Raw genomic sequence first — 19706 nt, 5'->3', positions numbered from 1 at the left:
TCCTTTGCTCTTTTAGTCGTCTCATTCTTTGGTCAGGGGCACCACATTGAAGGGTTTGATTCAGTGGCCTCCAACCAGGGTATGTGCGGAACTTAGGGATCTATATAAGATTCGGGGGTTAAAATTTATCTGCAATAAATTGGTTATGCTTCTGCGATATAAATTTTAACAGCTTCCCAACCACATAGTTCTGGGTTCAGTCCCACTGTGTGGCACCTTGGGTGTTAATTCGTCAACTAAAGGCAGTGCTCCAGCACGGCCACAGCCAAGTGACTGAAACAAGTAAAAGGGTATATAAATGAAAAATGCATTGTAAATAGACAATAACAGATTAAAAAAACGTATATGTAGAAGAAACAGGGGATCCCTAATTCTTCATCAGTTGTGATCCTGAATGGTAATTCTCACTTTCACACCTTTATATATATTATAGAGAGAGAGAGAGAGTGGAGGAGCAAGAGAGAGGTAGGGGACAGGCTCTGACCCATGCGAGCATGGAAAAGTAGACTTTAATTGATGATCAATAAATTACATTTTGATTCGTTCAAGCATAAAGTTTTCGACCAGTTTGGCTGTGTTGTTAAGAAGTTTACTTCACAATCAAATACTTTCAGGTTCAATCCCACTGCATGTGCAGCATATACGTGTGTGTGTGTGTGTGTGTGTATTTGTGTGTGCTTGTGTCACTTTGTTTTGACATTGCATGATGGTTACAAAAGGATTGCCCGCTGCCATACAAGCTGTGATATTCAGTTCCAATATCCAACAAGAGCATTTCTGGTCATGAGCAAAAATAATACCGTGCTTGGAAGCAGGTGAGGGTTAGCAACAGGAAGGGCGTCCAGCCGTAGAAAATCTATCTGCCTCAATAAACTCCATCCAACCCATGCAAGCATGGAAAAGCGAACCATAAGAGTGATGACATGATGATGATGATGATGATGATGATGATGATGTAATTGTTTTTACTCTTTCAGTGGTGGCATGAATTTAACAGTCACTGGTCAAAATTTCCATGCTGTGAAATATCCTAAGATGTATATTTCCAGTGGCAGTACACAACTCAATAAAACCAAATACGAGGTAACAGTCAAAACTCTTTGTTTTCTATGTCTTTTTTTTTTGTTGTTCTTGTACTTTTTTTTTTTGCTCTTAATTCTTTGATTTTAATTCATTGTATATACGGCAGTGTCTGAGGGAATCCAATAACTAAACATAAATGATAATGTAGTGGGGTTAGTCGAGTGATCGTGGTAAAACACTTTTGGCTTCTATAGAAAATACAGAAGACTCAATAACTGATCAGTGGAGACACATAGCTTTGTGGTTAGGGTGTTGTGGTTAGGATTGTCAGATTGTGGTTTCAGTACCTGCATCAGGCGACGCGTTGTGTTCTTGAGCAAAACAGGTGCAGGAGTGGCTGTGTGGTAAGTAGCTTGCTAACCAACCACATGGTTCCGGGCTCAGTCCCACTGCGTGGCATCTTGGGCAAGTGTCTTCTGCTATGTGGATTTGGTAGACAGAAACTGAAAGAAGCCTGTCATATATATGTATATATATGTGTGTGTGTGTTTATGTCTGTGTTTGTCCCCCTAGCATTGCTTGACAACCGATGCTGGTGTGTTTATGTCCCCGTCACTTTGCGGTTCAGCAAAAGAGACCGATAGAATAAGTGCTGGGCTTACAAAGAATAAGTCCCGGGGTCAATTTGCTCGACTAAAGGCGGTGCTCCAGCATGGCTACAGTCAAATGACTGAAACAAGTAAAAGAATAAAAAATACCTCATTTCTCGTTGATCCAGTCCACTCAGCTAGAAAAAAAAAATGAGTAATCTTACAGACCAGCATCCCATCCAGCAGGGGGCTATATATAGAACAGAAACTGACCTTATGAGTCTGCATGACTTGAGAAGAAGCCTTATCCTTCTTTCGTTATCCTATAATTGATCAATAAAATTTAGTAATCAATGCAACAAATACAGTTTGTCCCATATTGAAATTTGACAGAAAATTCCTATAAGATGGCAGATGCTATACAATTCCATTGCAAAAACAACAAACATTCCTTATAATGTCATAGTCAAATCTTCAAATAAAAGGGACAGTCATAATATTAAGTAATGTGTTTTTGAAACAGCTGTAGAACTCAACTGCCTCTTCCATCCCTTTTCTTTATAGATATAGATATACATGTGTGTGTGTGTGTGTGTACTGCATATATGTATATATGTAAACATTAAGGGATTACCCCAAAACATTTACTGGTTTGCTGACCAAAGCCTTGTGAGTGGATTTGGTAGACGGAAACTGGAAGAAGACTGTCTATATATATATATATATATATATATATATATATGTGTGTGTGTGTGTGTGTGTGTGTATGTATGTGTTTGTGTGTTTGTTCCCCCAACATCGCTTGACAACCGATGCAAGTATGTTTACATCCCCGTAACTTAGCGGTTCAGCAAAAGACACCGATAGAATAAGTACTAGGCTTACAATGAATAAGCCCTGGGATCAATTTGCTTGACTAAAAGCAGTGCTCCAGCATGGCTGAAACAAATGAAAGAATATATATGTATATATATAGGCGCAGGAGTGGCTGTGTGGTAAGTAGCTTGCTAACCAACCACATGGTTCCGGGTTCAATCCCACTGCGTGACATCTTGGGCAAGTGTCTTCTGCTATAGCCCCGGGCCGACCAATACCTTGTGAGTGGATTTGGTAGACGGAAACTGAAAGAAGCCTGTCGTATATATGTATATATATATATGTATGTGTGTGTGTTTGTGTGTCTGTGTTTGTTCCCCTAGCATTGCTTGTCAACCGATGCTGGTGTGTTTACGTCCCCGTCACTTAGCGGTTCGGCAAAGAGACCGATAGAATAAGTACTGGGCTTACAAAAAGAATAAGTCCCGGGGTCGAGTTGCTCGACTAAAGGCGGTGCTCCAGCATGGCCGCAGTCAAATGACTGAAACAAGTAAAAGAGTAAAGAGTAAAAGAGTAAAGAGAGAGTATATATTTTTCTAAACTCACTCTCCATTCTTTTCCAAGTGGGATATTCTTGTATCTACTGCGCAGCAAGATACCTATCTCTGTTCCTTTATATCATTTATATCTCAGTCGGTACAAAGCCATATCACCTCAATACTTCTCCCCATTTCCAGTTAAGGGGGTTTTGTTTTGCAAGGTACTTGATGAAGTACTTTGCAGTGATTGAAGCCATGTATAAAGCACCCAATACACTCTGTAATGTGGTTGGAGTTAGGAAGGACATGCACCTGTACGAACCTTGCCAAAACAGACAATTGGAACCTGGCGTGGACCCTGGCCTTACCAGCCCCTCTTAAAACCACTTTACAGTGTGTACTGGGTTCTTTTTACATGGCACCAGCACCAGTGCTTTTTACGGTGCCTTAAAGAACAGCTATAAATAATAGCATGAAGACTATTGGGCCAAAAATCCCTAGGATAATAAAAAGTCAAAGGTTACCTATGGGGCTTCAACCCACATCTTCTGTGAACATCCAAGGGTTTTTTTTTTTTTTAAATTCAATATTATGCACACCATGGTCAACTTTGCCTTCCATCCTTTCTGAGTTGATAAAAGAAGTACCAGTTGAATACTGGGGTTGATGTAATTGATTTATCCTCTCCCCCTAAAATTGCTGGCCTTGTGCAAAACTTTGAAACCAATATTATGCATGCTGTTATTCATAGGTTTACTTGCTATATTTAACTGTTTTTGTTCATGTTTAAGGACAGTTCTATATTTAAGAGATGAGGAATTATTTACATTATTTACATTCAACAGATATTTGTCCTCATCTTGTTTGTTGTTAAAACAACAATTCAGCTGATATACCGTCCAGCCTTCTTCAGGTGTTTTGGGGGAAATTTCGAACCTGGGTTAAGCATTTTCTGTTTATTTATTTGTTTATTAATTGTTTGTTTGTTTTTTTTTTCTGTCCACAGAACTGTGTAGTTTTAAACAACACAACAATGATATGCCCCACTCCGCCCTGCCCTATAAGTCTGAACCATCATATAACACGCCGTGCAGTGCGGTCTCATCAAGAGCAACTTGCTTTCTTAATGGACGATGTTCAGACTGTGCAGAATCTGAACCGTACGCACACCTCCACGAAATCGGTTTTACACTACTTTCGAGATCCTGTGATCAATCCATTCAGCGGCATCGATAGAATCAAACGTCTTAAAGCAGAAGTTTTGATAATAGATGTAAGTAATATATTTTAATCATGCTTTATTATTATTATTATTATTATTATTATTATTATTATTATTATTATTATTATTATTATTATTATTATTATTATTATTATTATTATTATTATTATTATTATTATTATTATTATTATTGAGTGAGAGAGCAGTGCATGCCATCAAAGTGACACTGGGGTAAAATATACGAATCCCAGTATACCCATCATGACTACCCGTCTGATAAGGGTACACCAGACACATTGTTGTTGTTGTTGTTGTTGTTGTTGTTGTTGTCGTTATTGAGTGAGAGAACAGTGCAATTTGTACTCTTCTCCTCTGGAAGCCATCTACTCGCAATACCAGAGGGCGCACACTCTCCTGCCCTGATGTAATCTCCAGGGATACAGGCATCCAGCAACGGGACCTCCGTAATGCTATGATGGAGCGTGAAGTCTGGTGTAGCATGGTAAATTCCTTTGTCTCGACCACGGTTGAACAATGATGGTGATGATGAGAGAACAGTGCATACCATCAAAGTGACACTGGAGTAAAATATACGAAGCCCAGTATATTATTATTATTATCATTATTATTATTATTATTATAATTATTATTATAATTATTATAATTATTATTATTATTATTATTATTATTATTATTGAGTGAGAGAACAGTGCATGCCATCAAAGTGACACTGGGGTAAAATATACGAAGCCCAGTATACCCATCATGACTACCCGTCTGATAAGGGTACACTAGGCACATGCATCACAACCATATGTACACGACATGGTGATCTCATATCAAGATAAACAGCACATGACCTTGCAAGGTGGGGCCCAGTTAGAATTTTCTTCAGGTTGAGTAGCCCATCCCGCTCAAAAGGTCCCTGAATAAGGATTGTTTAAGGATGTTGAACGAACCACCCATGTTTCCAAAGGTGAATTATCCAAACCTCTAAGAATTCCTTTCAACACATGACTATGATGCTTCCCCACTACTTCTGCTCATGGTCAGAGATGCACATATCATCAGCCACTAAGGGACATGGTCAACTGGTTAAGGTCAACCAACTGACAAGTAAATCTGTGGTATTGAGCAGAATATTTGCTGTAGCCTATCTTTTATACCAAGACAAAACAATGTACATGATAATACTTCCAATCAGTTAAGATCAGAACCCATGAGAGCTACTACCTGGTACTGCATCAGGGCATTTTATTATTATTATTATTATTATTATTATTGAGTGAGAAAGCAGTGCATGCCATCAAAGTGACACTGGGGTAAAATATACGAAACCCAATATACCCATCATGACTACCCGTCTGATAAGGGTACACTAGGCACATGCATCACAACCATATGTGCACAACATGGTGATCTCATATCATTATTATTATTATTATTATTATTATTATTATTATTATTATTATTATCATTATTATCATTATCATTATCATTATCATCATCATCATTATTATTATTATTATTATTATTATTATTATTATTATTATTAGCGAGCAGAATCGTTAGCATGCTGGGCAAAATGCTTAACGGTATTTCATCTGTCACTACTCAAATTCTGCCAAGGTCAACTTTGCCTTTCATCTTTTCGGGGTCGATAAATTAAGTGCCAGTGAAACACTGGGGTTGATGTAATCAACTTATCCCCTCCCCTAGAAAACTGCTGCCCTTGTGAGAAAATTTGAAATCATCATTATTAATATTATTTTTATTGTTGTTGTTATTATTATTATTATTATTATTATTATTATTATTATTATTATTATTATTATTATTATTATTATTATTATCATTATTATCATTATTATCATTATTATTATTATTATTATTATTATTATTATGATATAAGTCAGCAAGCTGGCAGAATCGTTAGCACACCTGGCATAATTCTTAGCAATATTTCATCTGTCTTCAAGTTCTGAGTTCAAATGCTGCCGAGATCAACCTTGCATTTCATTCTTTTGGTGTGAACCTGAAACCTCATGGTTGCAAGCCAAGTTTCTTAACCGAACAGCTGTTGAATATTTTGGGTTTTTTTGTGTTTTTTTTTTCTTTATTTTTATTTCTGTTTTTTTTTTCTTCCTTTTTTCAGGGTAAAAATTTAAATCTTGCTGCTAGAGAATCTGATGTTATAGTTCGTATTGGCAATGAGAGATGCAACATCACAACGTTGTCTATTCATCAACTGGTGTGTCGGCCTCCTGCAGTTCAACCACCTGGGGAAGAAGGGAAAGATATCTCATTACCAGCTGTTGTCGTGAGTAGCTTTTATATTTTTTTTTCTACCATGTCCTTTAGTTTCAGTCATTAGACTGCTGCCATGCTGGAGCAAAGCTTTAGCGTTTTTAATACAAACCTATCTGAGACCACCCTCGATTCTATGACACAAATTTACTGTTTTAAAGTGAACTAAATAGGTGCAGGCATGGCTCCGTTGTAAGAAGTTTGCTTCCCAGCCACATGGTTCCGTGTTCAGTCCCACTGTGCGGCACCTTGAGCAAATGTTTTCTACTATAGCTTTGGGCTGACCAAAGCTTTGTGAGTGTATTTGGTAGATGGAAACTGAAAGAAGCCTGTAATATATATATATCACATGATCACATGACCGACCAGACCATCAGACATTGTTACACATCGCTGGTCACAATGCGTTCGCATTGTTTTAGCCTTCGAATGACGCCACCCCACTGGCTAAGAGAGCAGGCCAACAGAAGAAAGAATAGGAGAAAGAGTGGTGAAAGAACACAGCAGGGATCACCACCCCCTGCCGGAGCCTCGTAGAGCTTTTAGGTGTTTTCGCTCAATAAACACTCACAACACCTGGTCTGGTAATCGAAACCGCAATCCTACGACTGCGAGTCCGCTGCCCTAACCACATCTATTTGTGTGTGTCTGTATTTGTCCTCCTGTCACCACTTCATAACTGGTTTTGGTGTGTTTATGTCCCCGTAACTTAGCAGTTTGGCAAAAGAGACCCATAGAATAAGTACCAGGCTTACAAAAAATAAATCCTGGGGTCAATTTGTTTGACCAAAACCCCTTACTGCAGTGCTCCAGCATGGCTTCAGAGAAATGAGTGAAACAGACAAAAGAACAAATTATAATCTCCCATCAGAATTGTATGGTAATTTTTTTCCAGACACCAGCTTAATAATGTGAAAGTTATTTTGCAAAATTCTTCATTATTTAAAAATTAATTGAAACAAAAGCTTTATGTGTCAACAGACATATAGTAACAAAGGTGTTTAAGGGTTTTTGAACAACAAATCAATCACTTATTTTATTTATTTATTTATTTATTTTGTAGTTTTTTTATGTCTGATATTTTATTCAGTCAGTCTCTTTTACCAAATTGCAAATGGGGCTGTAAACAAACCAACACCAGTTGTCAAGCAGTGGTGGTGAGACAAACACAGACACAACACACACACACACACACACACAGACAGGTAAATAGATAGTTAGATAGATAGACAGACAAACAAATAGATAGGTGGATGGATGGACGGATGGACAGGTAGGTAGCTAGGTAGATAGATAGACAGATAGATAGATAGATAAATAGGCTGGCAGGCAGGCAGGCTGATAGATAGGTAGGTGGATAGATGGATAGATAGGTAGGTAGGTAGATAGATAGATATAGAGAGAGAGCGCGCGCGGGGAATAGATAGATAGATAGATGGGTAGTCAGACAGATAGGTATGGCAGGCTTCTATTTCACACAGTTTCCATCTACTAAATCTACTCACAAGGGATTGTTCAACCCAGAGATATAATTGAAGACACTTGCCCAATGTGACTGAACCTATCACACAGCTAGGCCTGTACTGCTCAACTGTGTACACGACCCAGTTATTAGAAGAGATATACTGTAATCCTTAAATGTCATTAGACATATTTGAAAAGGTCTGCATTAGGAATAGCATCTAGACATAAAAATCATCATCATCATCATCATCTTTTAATGACCGTTGTCCATGCTGGCATAGGTTGGATAGTTTTACTAGAGCTGGCAAGCTGCAGAGCTGCACCAGACTCCAGTTTGATTTGGCACGGCTTCTACAGCAGGATGCCCTTCTTAATGCCAACCACTTTACAGAGTGTGCTGGGTGCTTGTTATGTGGCACCACATGGGTGCTTTTACATGGCATATATATATATATTTATACACACTTGCACATTCACACACACCATTCTCACGTACAGACACACATACTTTCATTAGGATCACCATCACTTTATTATCTCCCTTCCTTCCAACCTCTTCTTTCTAATCAGTCACCATGCTTGACCACTAAATCCATATATATATATATACATACATACATGTGTGTGTGTGTGTATGTATGTGTATATATATATATATATGTATATATACATATATATATATATGATGATTGCTTCATCTTTAGAGATGATAGCCATCCCATCAACACACACACCACCACACCCCATCACATAGTACGATCACTCCATTGAGGACTTTTAAGACTGACAGGATTTAAAATACCAGTGGCAGATATTATTCAAGTTTTCTGTATCTTTGCCCTTTAGAATCTGATTCTGAAGAAATGTTTTTGTGAACTATCATATGTCTTTTAAGTCCAGATATTGTCTTACAAGTGTTTTTGATATATAACACAAGTCCTAAGAGGCAGTTGGTGTCCAAGATATTTACCTGTCTGGGCACTTCGATTTTCATGTGACTTCATATGATTCACGTATCCTGCTTTTGACAACAGAACATGGTCACATACAATGCATATCCAGTGTTCATTGTTGATTGCAGTTCCAATTGTTCCTTTGCAACAGGCACTTTTAAGTTCAGAGTGCTGAATCATCTTTTCCTCCCAGGCATTACAGCCAGTCCTAACAGGACCTCTCCACTTGTTCTGATCTAGAGCATCATTTTCCCAATCACTTATGTTCATATCTAGTATATACATATATGAGGACATACTAGGAAGCTCCTGGCTTTGGGTAAAAAAAAAATATTGGAGGATTAGTTTATTATGATTTCATTCAACATATTCCCCTTCTCAAATTCACTCAATTCTTGTAATGATCCTTGTTTTTATAAGCTCTTTTACAGAGCTTATAAAAAAACTGTAAAAGAACTTGGAAGGTCAGGCTCCAACCAGGTCTTTTGCAAAACCCTTAAAACCAGGAGCCTCTTCATATATGTTTATTAATTTCTGTATGTTACAGCTATTTAATCAACACATCTCTCATTTGTTCTCTCTTTCTTTTTCTCTGTTTCTCATTCCAGGTGATAATTGGCTACAAACAATTCAATGTTGGATATTTAGAATATGACACGGGAATGTCCCTTCCAATGAATATCATCATTGGAATAGCTACTGCTGGTTTTATTGTAGTCATTCTCATCTCCCTTACTATGATCACCTATTGGCGTAAGAGCACGCAAGCTGAACGCAGATACAAAAAGATGCAGATCCAATTGGATAATCTAGAAAGCAATGTGCGGAATGAATGCAAACAAGGTATGGCTCATCCTATTCTAAAGTGGAGTGATGTTTCTCTGTCCGTTATGTTTTTATGTTTGCTAACTCCTCCTAGACCTTTGGTGCAAGGACAACGAGACTCAAACCAGCAACTCCCCTAATCCCAGGGAATGTCCTAAGGGGGTCTATTTTTTTAAGGGCTACCCAATTAAAGCCCCACTGACCCCTCCTATTTTTATTGCATTTTAAACTAAATACATGGTATTGGCGACCAAATCGAAGCAATGACGATGAATTTCATACCATGAACTCCCAGGGAGTATCGTAAGGAGGTTCAATTTCTGAAGGGAAGCTTAAATGGAGCCCCACTGATCCCCCCTATTTTTACTGCATTTACTTCGCTCCTACACCTACTAATTAAACTTTGATCATCATTTGTGCTTAGCACATTTGCAGAAGTTTGGGCATTCCAAATACCTTCATGTACATTCAAATCGAGATAAAGCGTTTTTTTTTTATTTTTTCCTTGTTTCAGTAATTAGACTGTGGTCATGCTGGGGCACTGCTTTGAAGAATTTTAAGCTGAATGAATAGAACCCAGTGCTTATTTTTCTTATGTTTTAAAGCTTGGTTCTTACTGTACTGGTGTCTTTTGCCAAACCACTAAGTTATGGAGACATAAACAAACCAACACTGGTTGTCAAGCAGTAGTGGGAAACAAACACAGACACAGACACACAAACACACACATACTTATCCGATGGGCTTCTTTCATTTTCCGTCTACCAAATCCTCTCACAAGGCTTTGGTCAGCCCACGGCTATAGTAGAAAACACCATCATAAGGTGCCATGCAGTGGAACTGAACTTAGAACCATGTGGTTAAGAAGCAAGCCTCTTACCATACCTCCACGCCCATTTCTTCAACCTCTGCCCATAATCAGCCAAATTATTTTTCTTTACACACAATTAAGCTAACAAATCATTTCTGGAAATTTCCCTGTCTATGCCTTACATATACGACGGGCTTATTTCAGTTTCCATCTCCAAATCCACTCACAAGGCTTTGGTCAGCCCGAGGCTACACTAGAAGACATTTACCCAAGGTGCCACGCAGTGGGGCTGAACCTGGAACCAAATGGTTGGAAAGCAAGCTTCTTACCATACAGCCACGCCTATCAAATATATCTCATTATAATGAAATATATTTGATGCGTGAAGACAGCTAGAAATGCAATGAAACAGAAATAATTATTTCTGTTCCTGGTTTTAATCATTAGACTGCAAATTTGCTGAGACACCACGATTTTATTACATTTTAGTCTGGTACACATAATTGGTTGCAGAAAGTTCATAACTGCCATATAAGAAAGGCAAATATCACATGACTGGATGCAGAGAACACTGCAGCCAACAGAAAACCAGTAGTGTTAACTTGCTGTCCAATGTACTTGAAAGCAGAGGGAAAAAATATATTGAACTGAAATGAACCCATAATAGAAATTTCTATTTACGAGACGAGACGAACCCATAATAGAAATTTCTATTTACGAGACGACGAAATTAGCCAGAATTATGTCCCTTTACTGAGTTATCTCCCTTCTACAAACTCAAAAATACCACATGATGTTTATATCAATTTATACAAATATGTATGCAGAGACGTGCGTATATACACACACCTATTTTAATATATTTTATACGTGTGTGTGTGTGTGTCATATTACAGTCCTCTGCACAATTTTCGTCAATGAAATTTTATTCTCAGGGCGTTAAGTTAACCTCCAAAGGTAGAAGACACCGAAATTTCTACTAAGGGAGACAACTCCTTTTTATCTTAAATATTTATACACTACATCAGCATTTCTCGACCATTTTAGCCTATTGACAACTATGGCTTCTATTTTACTCAGGTGGACCTTCATTGGCATTCGATGTTTAAAAAATCGTATTATATTTTTATAATCAAAGGTTATTAGAAATTAGTCGTGGCTATGTGGTAAGACGCTTCCTTCCCAACTGTATGGTTCCGGGTTCAGTCCCACTGTGTAGCACCTCAGGCGAGTGCCTTCTGCTGTTGCCTCGAGCCAACTAAAGCTTTGTGAGTGGGTTTGGAAGACTGAAACTGAAAGAAGCCCGTCGTATATATATATATATATATATATATATATATATATATATATACATATATATATATAATCTCACGTGACCGACCTGGCTATTGTTTTAGCCTTCAAATGACGCCACCCCGCAGGCTAAGCGAGCAGGCCAACAGAAGAAAGAGTGAGAGAAAGATGTGGCGAAAGAGTACAGCAGGGATCGCCACCACTCCCTGCCATATGTGTGTGTAAATCTGTCTTTGTGTCTGTGTTGGTTCCCCATAACTTAGTATTTCGGCAAAAAAGACTGATAGAATAAGTACCAGGCTTTAAAAAGCTTTAAAAACATAAGTACTGCAGTTGATGCATTTGACTAAAAGTTCTTCGAGGTGGTGCCCCAGCATGGCCACAGTCTAATGCCTAAAACAAGTAAAAGGAGGGAAAAAGTATAATAAAAGATTGAGTTAAATATCATAAGAAATTGTATTAAAAAACTGTTCAAATATTTTGTTGCACATAAATTTTAACGATAAAATCTTATGTGGGCCCCCAAGGGTCATATGAACCTTGAAGTATCATAGGGACCACCAAGGGTTATATGAATCCCAATTGAGAATCAGTTCTATACTATTGTACTGTTACTTCTAATTGGTTGTTATTAATTCATTAATTAATTTTAATGTTGTTTTTTGTTTTTTTTTCTTTATCTTTGAAAGCATTTGCTGAACTACAGACAGATGTGACAGACTTAACCAGTGACCTGCTTCCTAGTGGCTTCCCTGTATGGGATTATTCCCAGTATACATTTAAAGTGCTCTTCCCGGGTGTTTCAGACCATCCTATTTTACATCCCCACACCGAAAGAATGGCTGGTGTAAGTATTTCTCCCCTTATTATTTCTTGTAAAGCTACAAAGATCCGTGACTGGAATTGGACTCATTGTATGTTTTGCAATCTGTTCTCCTTCTCCTCCTCCTCATCATCATCATCATCATCATCATCATCATCATCATCATTATTATTATTATTATTATTATTATTATTATTATTATTATTATTATTATCATTATTATTATTATTATTATTATTATTATTATTATTTATTATTATTATTATATTATTATTATTATTATCATCATCATTATCATCATCATCATCATCATCTTCGTTATTATTATCATCATCATTATTATCATCATCATAATCATCTTCCAATGTACTATAACCATGCTGGATTAACCATTAAGAAAATAAGCGTGTTCTGAGGGCATCAAGGGAAGTGGTGGTGGTGCAGGTGGTTGCAGCGGCGGGGGTGGCATCACAGAAAAATAGTAAATGGTTTACAGCACAAAAGAAATCGCCATAAACTTGCTAAAATGATATTATTCGATGTGCTTTATGTGACCAGAAATATGAATTTCAAAGTGTTCAATAGTGTCACAGTGAGGATCTGATGAAAGACTTTACAATTAGAAAAAGCAGGAGAAAGCTTTTCAAATATATAAAGTGGAAGTATACAAAAATAAACATTATTTTCCATTTTACTGTTAGTTTTGTTTCATTTTTGAAAAATGAAAATTTATTTTATGGCCTATTATTGTTTTAGATTTTGAACTACATATATATGGGGGCACCAAAATATTTTAAGTGCTTAGGGCCTCTGTGGGTCTTAATCCAGCCCTGTGATGTAACCATCAAGAAGATGTGAAACACCTTCACTTCCTCATCCATTCGATAGGATACTAGTCTTTCTTAGGCAGATTTTATAATGGATATGTTTTTTTAAAACCTAGAACTTAAAAACATTTGTTGTTTATTTTTAAAATGGTAAGAAATTTTCTTAAAATTTTGCACTGAGCCGGTTGAGCAACAACATAGAAAATTTTCCCTGACACAAGCATTTTTATTTTAATTACATTTGTTAAAACTCCCTCCTCCACTTGCACATACATGTCCCTTAATAATTTGAGAATAATTCATTAAAACTATAAAGAATTACCAAAAATATTTTTTTCTAAATACACTTAAGGACTAAACTTTATTATTATTATTATTATTATAATTATTATTATTATTATTATTATTATTATTATTATTATTATTATTATTATTATTATTATTATTATTATTATTATTATTATCAAGGTGGTGAGCTGGCAGAATCGTTAGCATGCCAGGCAAAATGCTTAGTGGCATTTTCTCTATCCTTACAGTGAGTGCAAGTGAAGGTACATGGCTCAGTGGTTAGAGCATCAAGCTTACGATCGCAAGGTTGTGAGTTAGAATCCCGGACCGGGCTGCATGTTGTGTTCTTGAGCAAGACACTTTATTTCACGTTGCTTCAGTTCTCTCAGCTGCAGAAATGAGTTGCGACATCACAGGTGCCAAGCTGTATCGGCCCCTTTGCCTTTCCCTTCGATAATGCTGGTGGCGTGGAGAGGGGAGGCTGGTATGTGTGGGCAACTGCTGGTCTTCCATAAACAACCTTGCCCGGACTTGTGCCTGGGAGGGTAACATTCTAGGTGCAATCCCATGGTCAGTTATGACCGAAGGGGGTCTCAGCAACAGTGAGTTCAAATTCTGCTGAGGTTGACTTTGCCTTCCAGTCTTTTGGGGTTGATAAAATAAGTAACAGTTGAACACTGGGGTTGATAGCATCAACTAACCACTTCCCCTAAAATTGTTAGCCTTGGACCCAAAATTTGAAACTATTGTCATCATTATTTAGGTGGAAAGCTGATTGAATCATTTGTGTGTTAGACAAAATGCTTAGCAACAATTCTTATAACGACTGTTATATATAAATGTATGTATATTCTTGACCGTTTTACCTATTAGTGGAATATATCTTTTGTTTCTCTTTCCTCTGTCTAATTAGTGTTTATAGTATCTAATACCTAAATATACTACTATAATATATATATATATATATACATATATACACACACACACACATATATAAATATATATATATATATATAATATATATATATATATATATATATATATATATATATATATATATATATATATATATATTATATATATATATATTTCTACTATAATATATATACTTTTATAACATATATACCACCATAATATATATATACTACTATAGTACATGTGATCAAAGTATTGATTTCTCAAATCACCAAAGCACCACCAATTATATGCAGGTTAAAGGTTATAAGTGATTGAATAAATATCAGTTATTGCCAGACTATTTTATAGACCGATTATCCACCACCACTACTACCATCACTGGTGCAGCCTTTACATTGTTGCTCAGCCTGTTAGTAACGAAAAGTTCCTGGCATGGGTAAAAGAAAATACAGGAGGAATAGTTAATTATGGTTTGTATGTACCCCTGTAATTCCCGGGGGTAAAGATGTTCTATTGAAATGCTTTATTATTCTGATATAAAAAAGGGATTTCATTATAACTGCTACAAAATGTGTATTTTCCATCATGAAAAAGTACAAAAAAACTGTCACCTGGAGGAAGGAGAGATTGTTGAAGGGTAGCGAGAGAGGTTTTCTGAGGTTGGCGAGAGGCAAAGACTTTATTCTGCTTAGCAAAGGCATCTGCGAAATGTATAACTGATGTCATTCACAGAAAAACTATTGTTTTACTGTGAGAAAAGCACTGTGGAAGTGCTAAGTGAAATTTGGCAATTGAGGATCAAATTTACACTATACTTGCATGAAGCCACTATAGATACTTTGTGGAATAAAAAGTTTATCTACTGTCATGGAAAAAATGTAACTAAAAATGCAGAATTATTGGAGTAATGGGCATTCAAAAAAGTATGTGTAGAAATGTATGAATGAAGTCTTTAATGTTTAAGTTTCAAATTAAGGAAGTGGTAAGTAGCTTGCTTACCAACCACATGGTTCGGGTTCAATCCCACTGCGTGGCATCTTGGGCAAGTGTCTTCTACTATCGCCTCGGGCTGACCAAAGCCTTGTGAGTGGATATGGCAGACGGAAACTGAAAGAAGCCCATCGTATATATGTATATATAAAAATGTGTATGTTTGTGTGTCTGTGTTTGTCTCCCTAGCATTGCTTGACAACCGATGCTGGTGTATTTATGTCCCTCGTCACTTAGCAGTTCGGCAAAAGAGATCGATAGAATAAGTACTAGTCTTACAAAGAATAAGTCCTGGAGTCGATTTGCTCAACTAAAGGCAGTGCTCCAGCATGGCCACAGTCAAATGACTGAAACAAGTAAAAGAGTTCAAAACTGTGAGCATTGAAATGTAGAATTAGGTTGGTTGATCGAGAAAATCAAATATTGATTGCTTCGCTAAAATCTGCAGGAGCTACAGGTTATTTCCCTTGCGTTTTTTAAGTAAAATATTAGTAATATGTAGTTGATAGAAGGATCCATTGGAGGGGCCCTATTATCGATTTTTTTCAACAATCTAAGTATGTTACGAGGTTTCCAGACATGAGTTCTCTTTATGTGTCAAATAAAGTATAAAAGTGATATTGTCTGCAAAAATTAGAAGTAGGACACACAAAAAAATCAATATTCAAAGTAATCGAACATAAACAATGAAATGGGTTATTCCCCTTGAGTGTTTAAAAAAAATACTGTACAAGTGCTATGGGTTATTTCCGTTGGGTGTTTAAAAAAATATTAGTTATATGAGGTAGATATGAAGGTCACTTCCATGGGGCCGTATTGTCGATTTTTTCAACAATCTAAGTAAGTCACAAGGTTTCCAGACATGAGTTCTACTCACGTGTCAAGCTTTATCAAAATCAATAAAACGATGTAGGAGGAGTTAGCTAACAACGCCACAAACAATCACACACCGATTTTCCACATATGATATATATATATATATATATATATATATATATATATATATATATATATATTATGTGTGTGCTTTTGTGTCTGTGTCTGTCCCCATCAGCACCACCACTATCATCTCCATCACTTGACAACTGATGTTGATGTGTTTATGTCACTGTAATTTAGTGGTTTGGCAAAAGACCGTGATAGAATAAGTACCAGGCTTACAGAGAATAATAGGGTCAATTTCTTTGACTGAAAGGTGGTACTCTAGCATGGCCCCAGTCAAATGACTGAAACAAGTAAAAGAATAAAAGAGTATTTATATATATATATATACACACACACACACACACACACATATATATATATATATATATAGTGTTTATGTGTTTGTATGTACTGTGGGTGGGTGGTTGTAAAGAATGTGGACCGCACCAGCTTTCGTTATTTAAATTATTTTTTTTACAGAATCCCCCATCTTCAAGCATGGAGATTCTGATTCTGCAAAAAAAAAAAAACGCCATTTTAAAATTTTTATTTCTACCCCTTCCCACCCCACCAAATTCTTCAACATTTACTTTTTCAGAAATTTTTTTTTTTACAATCATAATCTCTGTATTTTTCTATGTATTTCACAAAAAAAATTCCTGTAAAAAGTGAAAATTGAAGAATTTGGGGTGGGGTGGGGTGAGGTATTTAAAACTTTTAAATGCCAGTTTGTTTTTGATTTTTTTGCAGAATCTAAATCTCCATACTTGGAAATGGAGGATTCTGTAAAAAAAAATAATAATAACGGCCACGAAAGCACCATCTGATCGTGGCTGTTTGCCAGCCTCGTCTGGCACGTAAAAAGCACCCACTACACTCACAGAGTGATTGGTGTTAGGAAGGGCATCCAGCTGTAGAAACACTGCCAGATCAGACTGGAGCCTGATGCAGCCTTCTGGCTTCCCAGACCCCAGTTGAACCATCCAACCCATGCCAGCATGGAAAGCGGACGTTAAACAATGGTGATGATGAATGAAAGTGGGTGCAGTCCACATTCTTTACACCTACCCTTTGGGTGGACATTATGTGATGGTTGTAAGTGATCATCATTGTCATACAAAAAAAGGCTGTTCATTTGCAGTTGTCTGTGAAAAACTTGTCTGGTCTTTAGAAAATATCACCTTGTTTGGAAACAAGGGTTAGCAACAGGAAGAGCATCATCCAGCCATAGAAAATCTGCCTCAACAAATTGCATTTGACCCATGCAGGCATGGAAAAGAGGACATTAAACGATGATGAAGATAACGATGATAATGATGATGATCACAATTGAACTTTAGCAAGTTTCTAAACATAGAAAATGGAACAAAATATATACTTTGAGACAATTAGCCTAGAGTACTGTACACCATTCTTTCCTGCTACCCACCCGATATTTTAAAATAGATCGTCATGTTCTTGGAGCCATTTCATATGAATTATCCATCAGTTATTGGTTTATTGTAATATCATACACAAATATTGATTTCAGGCAACGGTTGTTTTTTTAATTATTGATTTTGCTTGGCTATATATAAATATTAAAATCAATCTTGTAATATTTTGTGTCAGATTTTTTTTTTCTTACATGCACATATATATGCACACACATATATACATGTGTGTGTGTGTAACTGTAAAAACAAGAAATAATTTACATCTGCTCAATTCTTTATCTCACTGTTTCATGCCACATTGATCCTTCAGGTGACTACACATACATATACACAAATACATACATTCAGACTTATCGGCGTATATACGTATGCATATATATGTATATATATGTATGTATGTATGTATGTATATATATATGTATGTATGTATGTACGTATGTATGTATGTATATATATATATATGTATATGCATATATATAAACACATGCACACGCACGCACACATATGGTTAATCGATAATCATTAGTCTGGCAAAATGTATATTTGGTTTTGCCTGTGGCTCATTGGGAACTAAGGAACGAAAGTTTAGGAAGAATTAATTTATAAAGTATGGAGCAGGGAGGAAAGAAGGAAGAAAGAAAAGTCATACATAATTGTATACGTATGTATGTGTGTGTGTCTGTACACGCATACATATATATATATATGTGTGTATATATATACACACACACATATATATATATATATATATATATATACGTAAATTTTGAACAATGAAACGAGTACAGAACACCGCATTGGTGGATATATAATTTCTTTATTTGTGGATTAAGGCTACCATTGGTTTCATGTTAAGAAAAATATCTCAACATCTTAAAAATTTTTCAAGCTAATCACCTGGAGGAATGGTATTCATCTCAATTTTGGATGAAAACATCCAAAATTGTTAAGATATTAAGATACTTTTCTATACATGCAACCAATGGTAGCTTTGATGCACAAATATATATATATAGGGAGAATTCACAGAAATAACACAAAAGACGAAGACAGGTGGTGTAGACAACATACAGCTGTATTAGTTTAATGCTCTGGAAGGGAAAAAGTTTTTAACGGTTCAAGCCTATGCTCTTCCAGAGAAAGAAACAGGGGGAGAAAATAAAGAATGTGTAGTGGCTAACGATCTATCATGGCGAATGATATATATATATATATGTATGCATGTATACACACATGCATTCATGCATACATACATACATGCATAAAATAAAAACTTGGGATAATCATAATTTTGAAAATATGGTAATTTATAATTATGCCTGTGCATCAAATTCCCCAAAAAGTTAATGAAAGGTGTTAAATTTAAACCAAAATGTAAACAATGTAGTAGAATGGCATTAATTTTATTACCTCCACCTTAGCGAAAGTGGGGGTATTGTTTTCAGTTGTGTTTGTTTGTTTGTCTGTGGACAAGATATCTCAAGAACCACAGGATGGATTCAGATGAAACTTTCAGGGATGTTTGACCTCATGACTGGAACGAACTGATTAGGTTTTGGGATTGATCCAGTACCGGACACAATGATTCGGGATTATTTTCTCTGTTTTCTTACTCCAATTTTTGAGAGCAGTCAGGTACATTTTCAGTATTCTCGTT

General features: G+C 36.3%; 1 protein-coding gene across 3 annotated transcripts in view; it reads left to right on the top strand.

The window, feature by feature from the left end:
- The window catches only part of LOC115220548 (plexin-A2), a 307994-nt gene that overhangs the window by 229597 nt on the left and 58691 nt on the right, over positions 1–19706 (top strand). For all 3 annotated transcript variants that reach the window (XM_029790694.2, XM_036510169.1, XM_029790693.2), the window contains exons 20-24: positions 978–1083; positions 3975–4241; positions 6346–6510; positions 9523–9757; positions 12533–12690. In XM_029790694.2, the coding sequence (XP_029646554.2) occupies positions 978–1083; positions 3975–4241; positions 6346–6510; positions 9523–9757; positions 12533–12690 (931 nt within the window). The remainder of the gene's footprint in view (positions 1–977; positions 1084–3974; positions 4242–6345; positions 6511–9522; positions 9758–12532; positions 12691–19706) is intronic.

This window comes from Octopus sinensis, linkage group LG16, assembly GCF_006345805.1.
Source record: "Octopus sinensis linkage group LG16, ASM634580v1, whole genome shotgun sequence".
Taxonomy (NCBI): Eukaryota; Metazoa; Mollusca; class Cephalopoda; order Octopoda; family Octopodidae; genus Octopus; species Octopus sinensis.
Note: the sequence above shows the minus strand (reverse complement) of the source record. Positions and strands in the feature narration are given on the sequence as shown.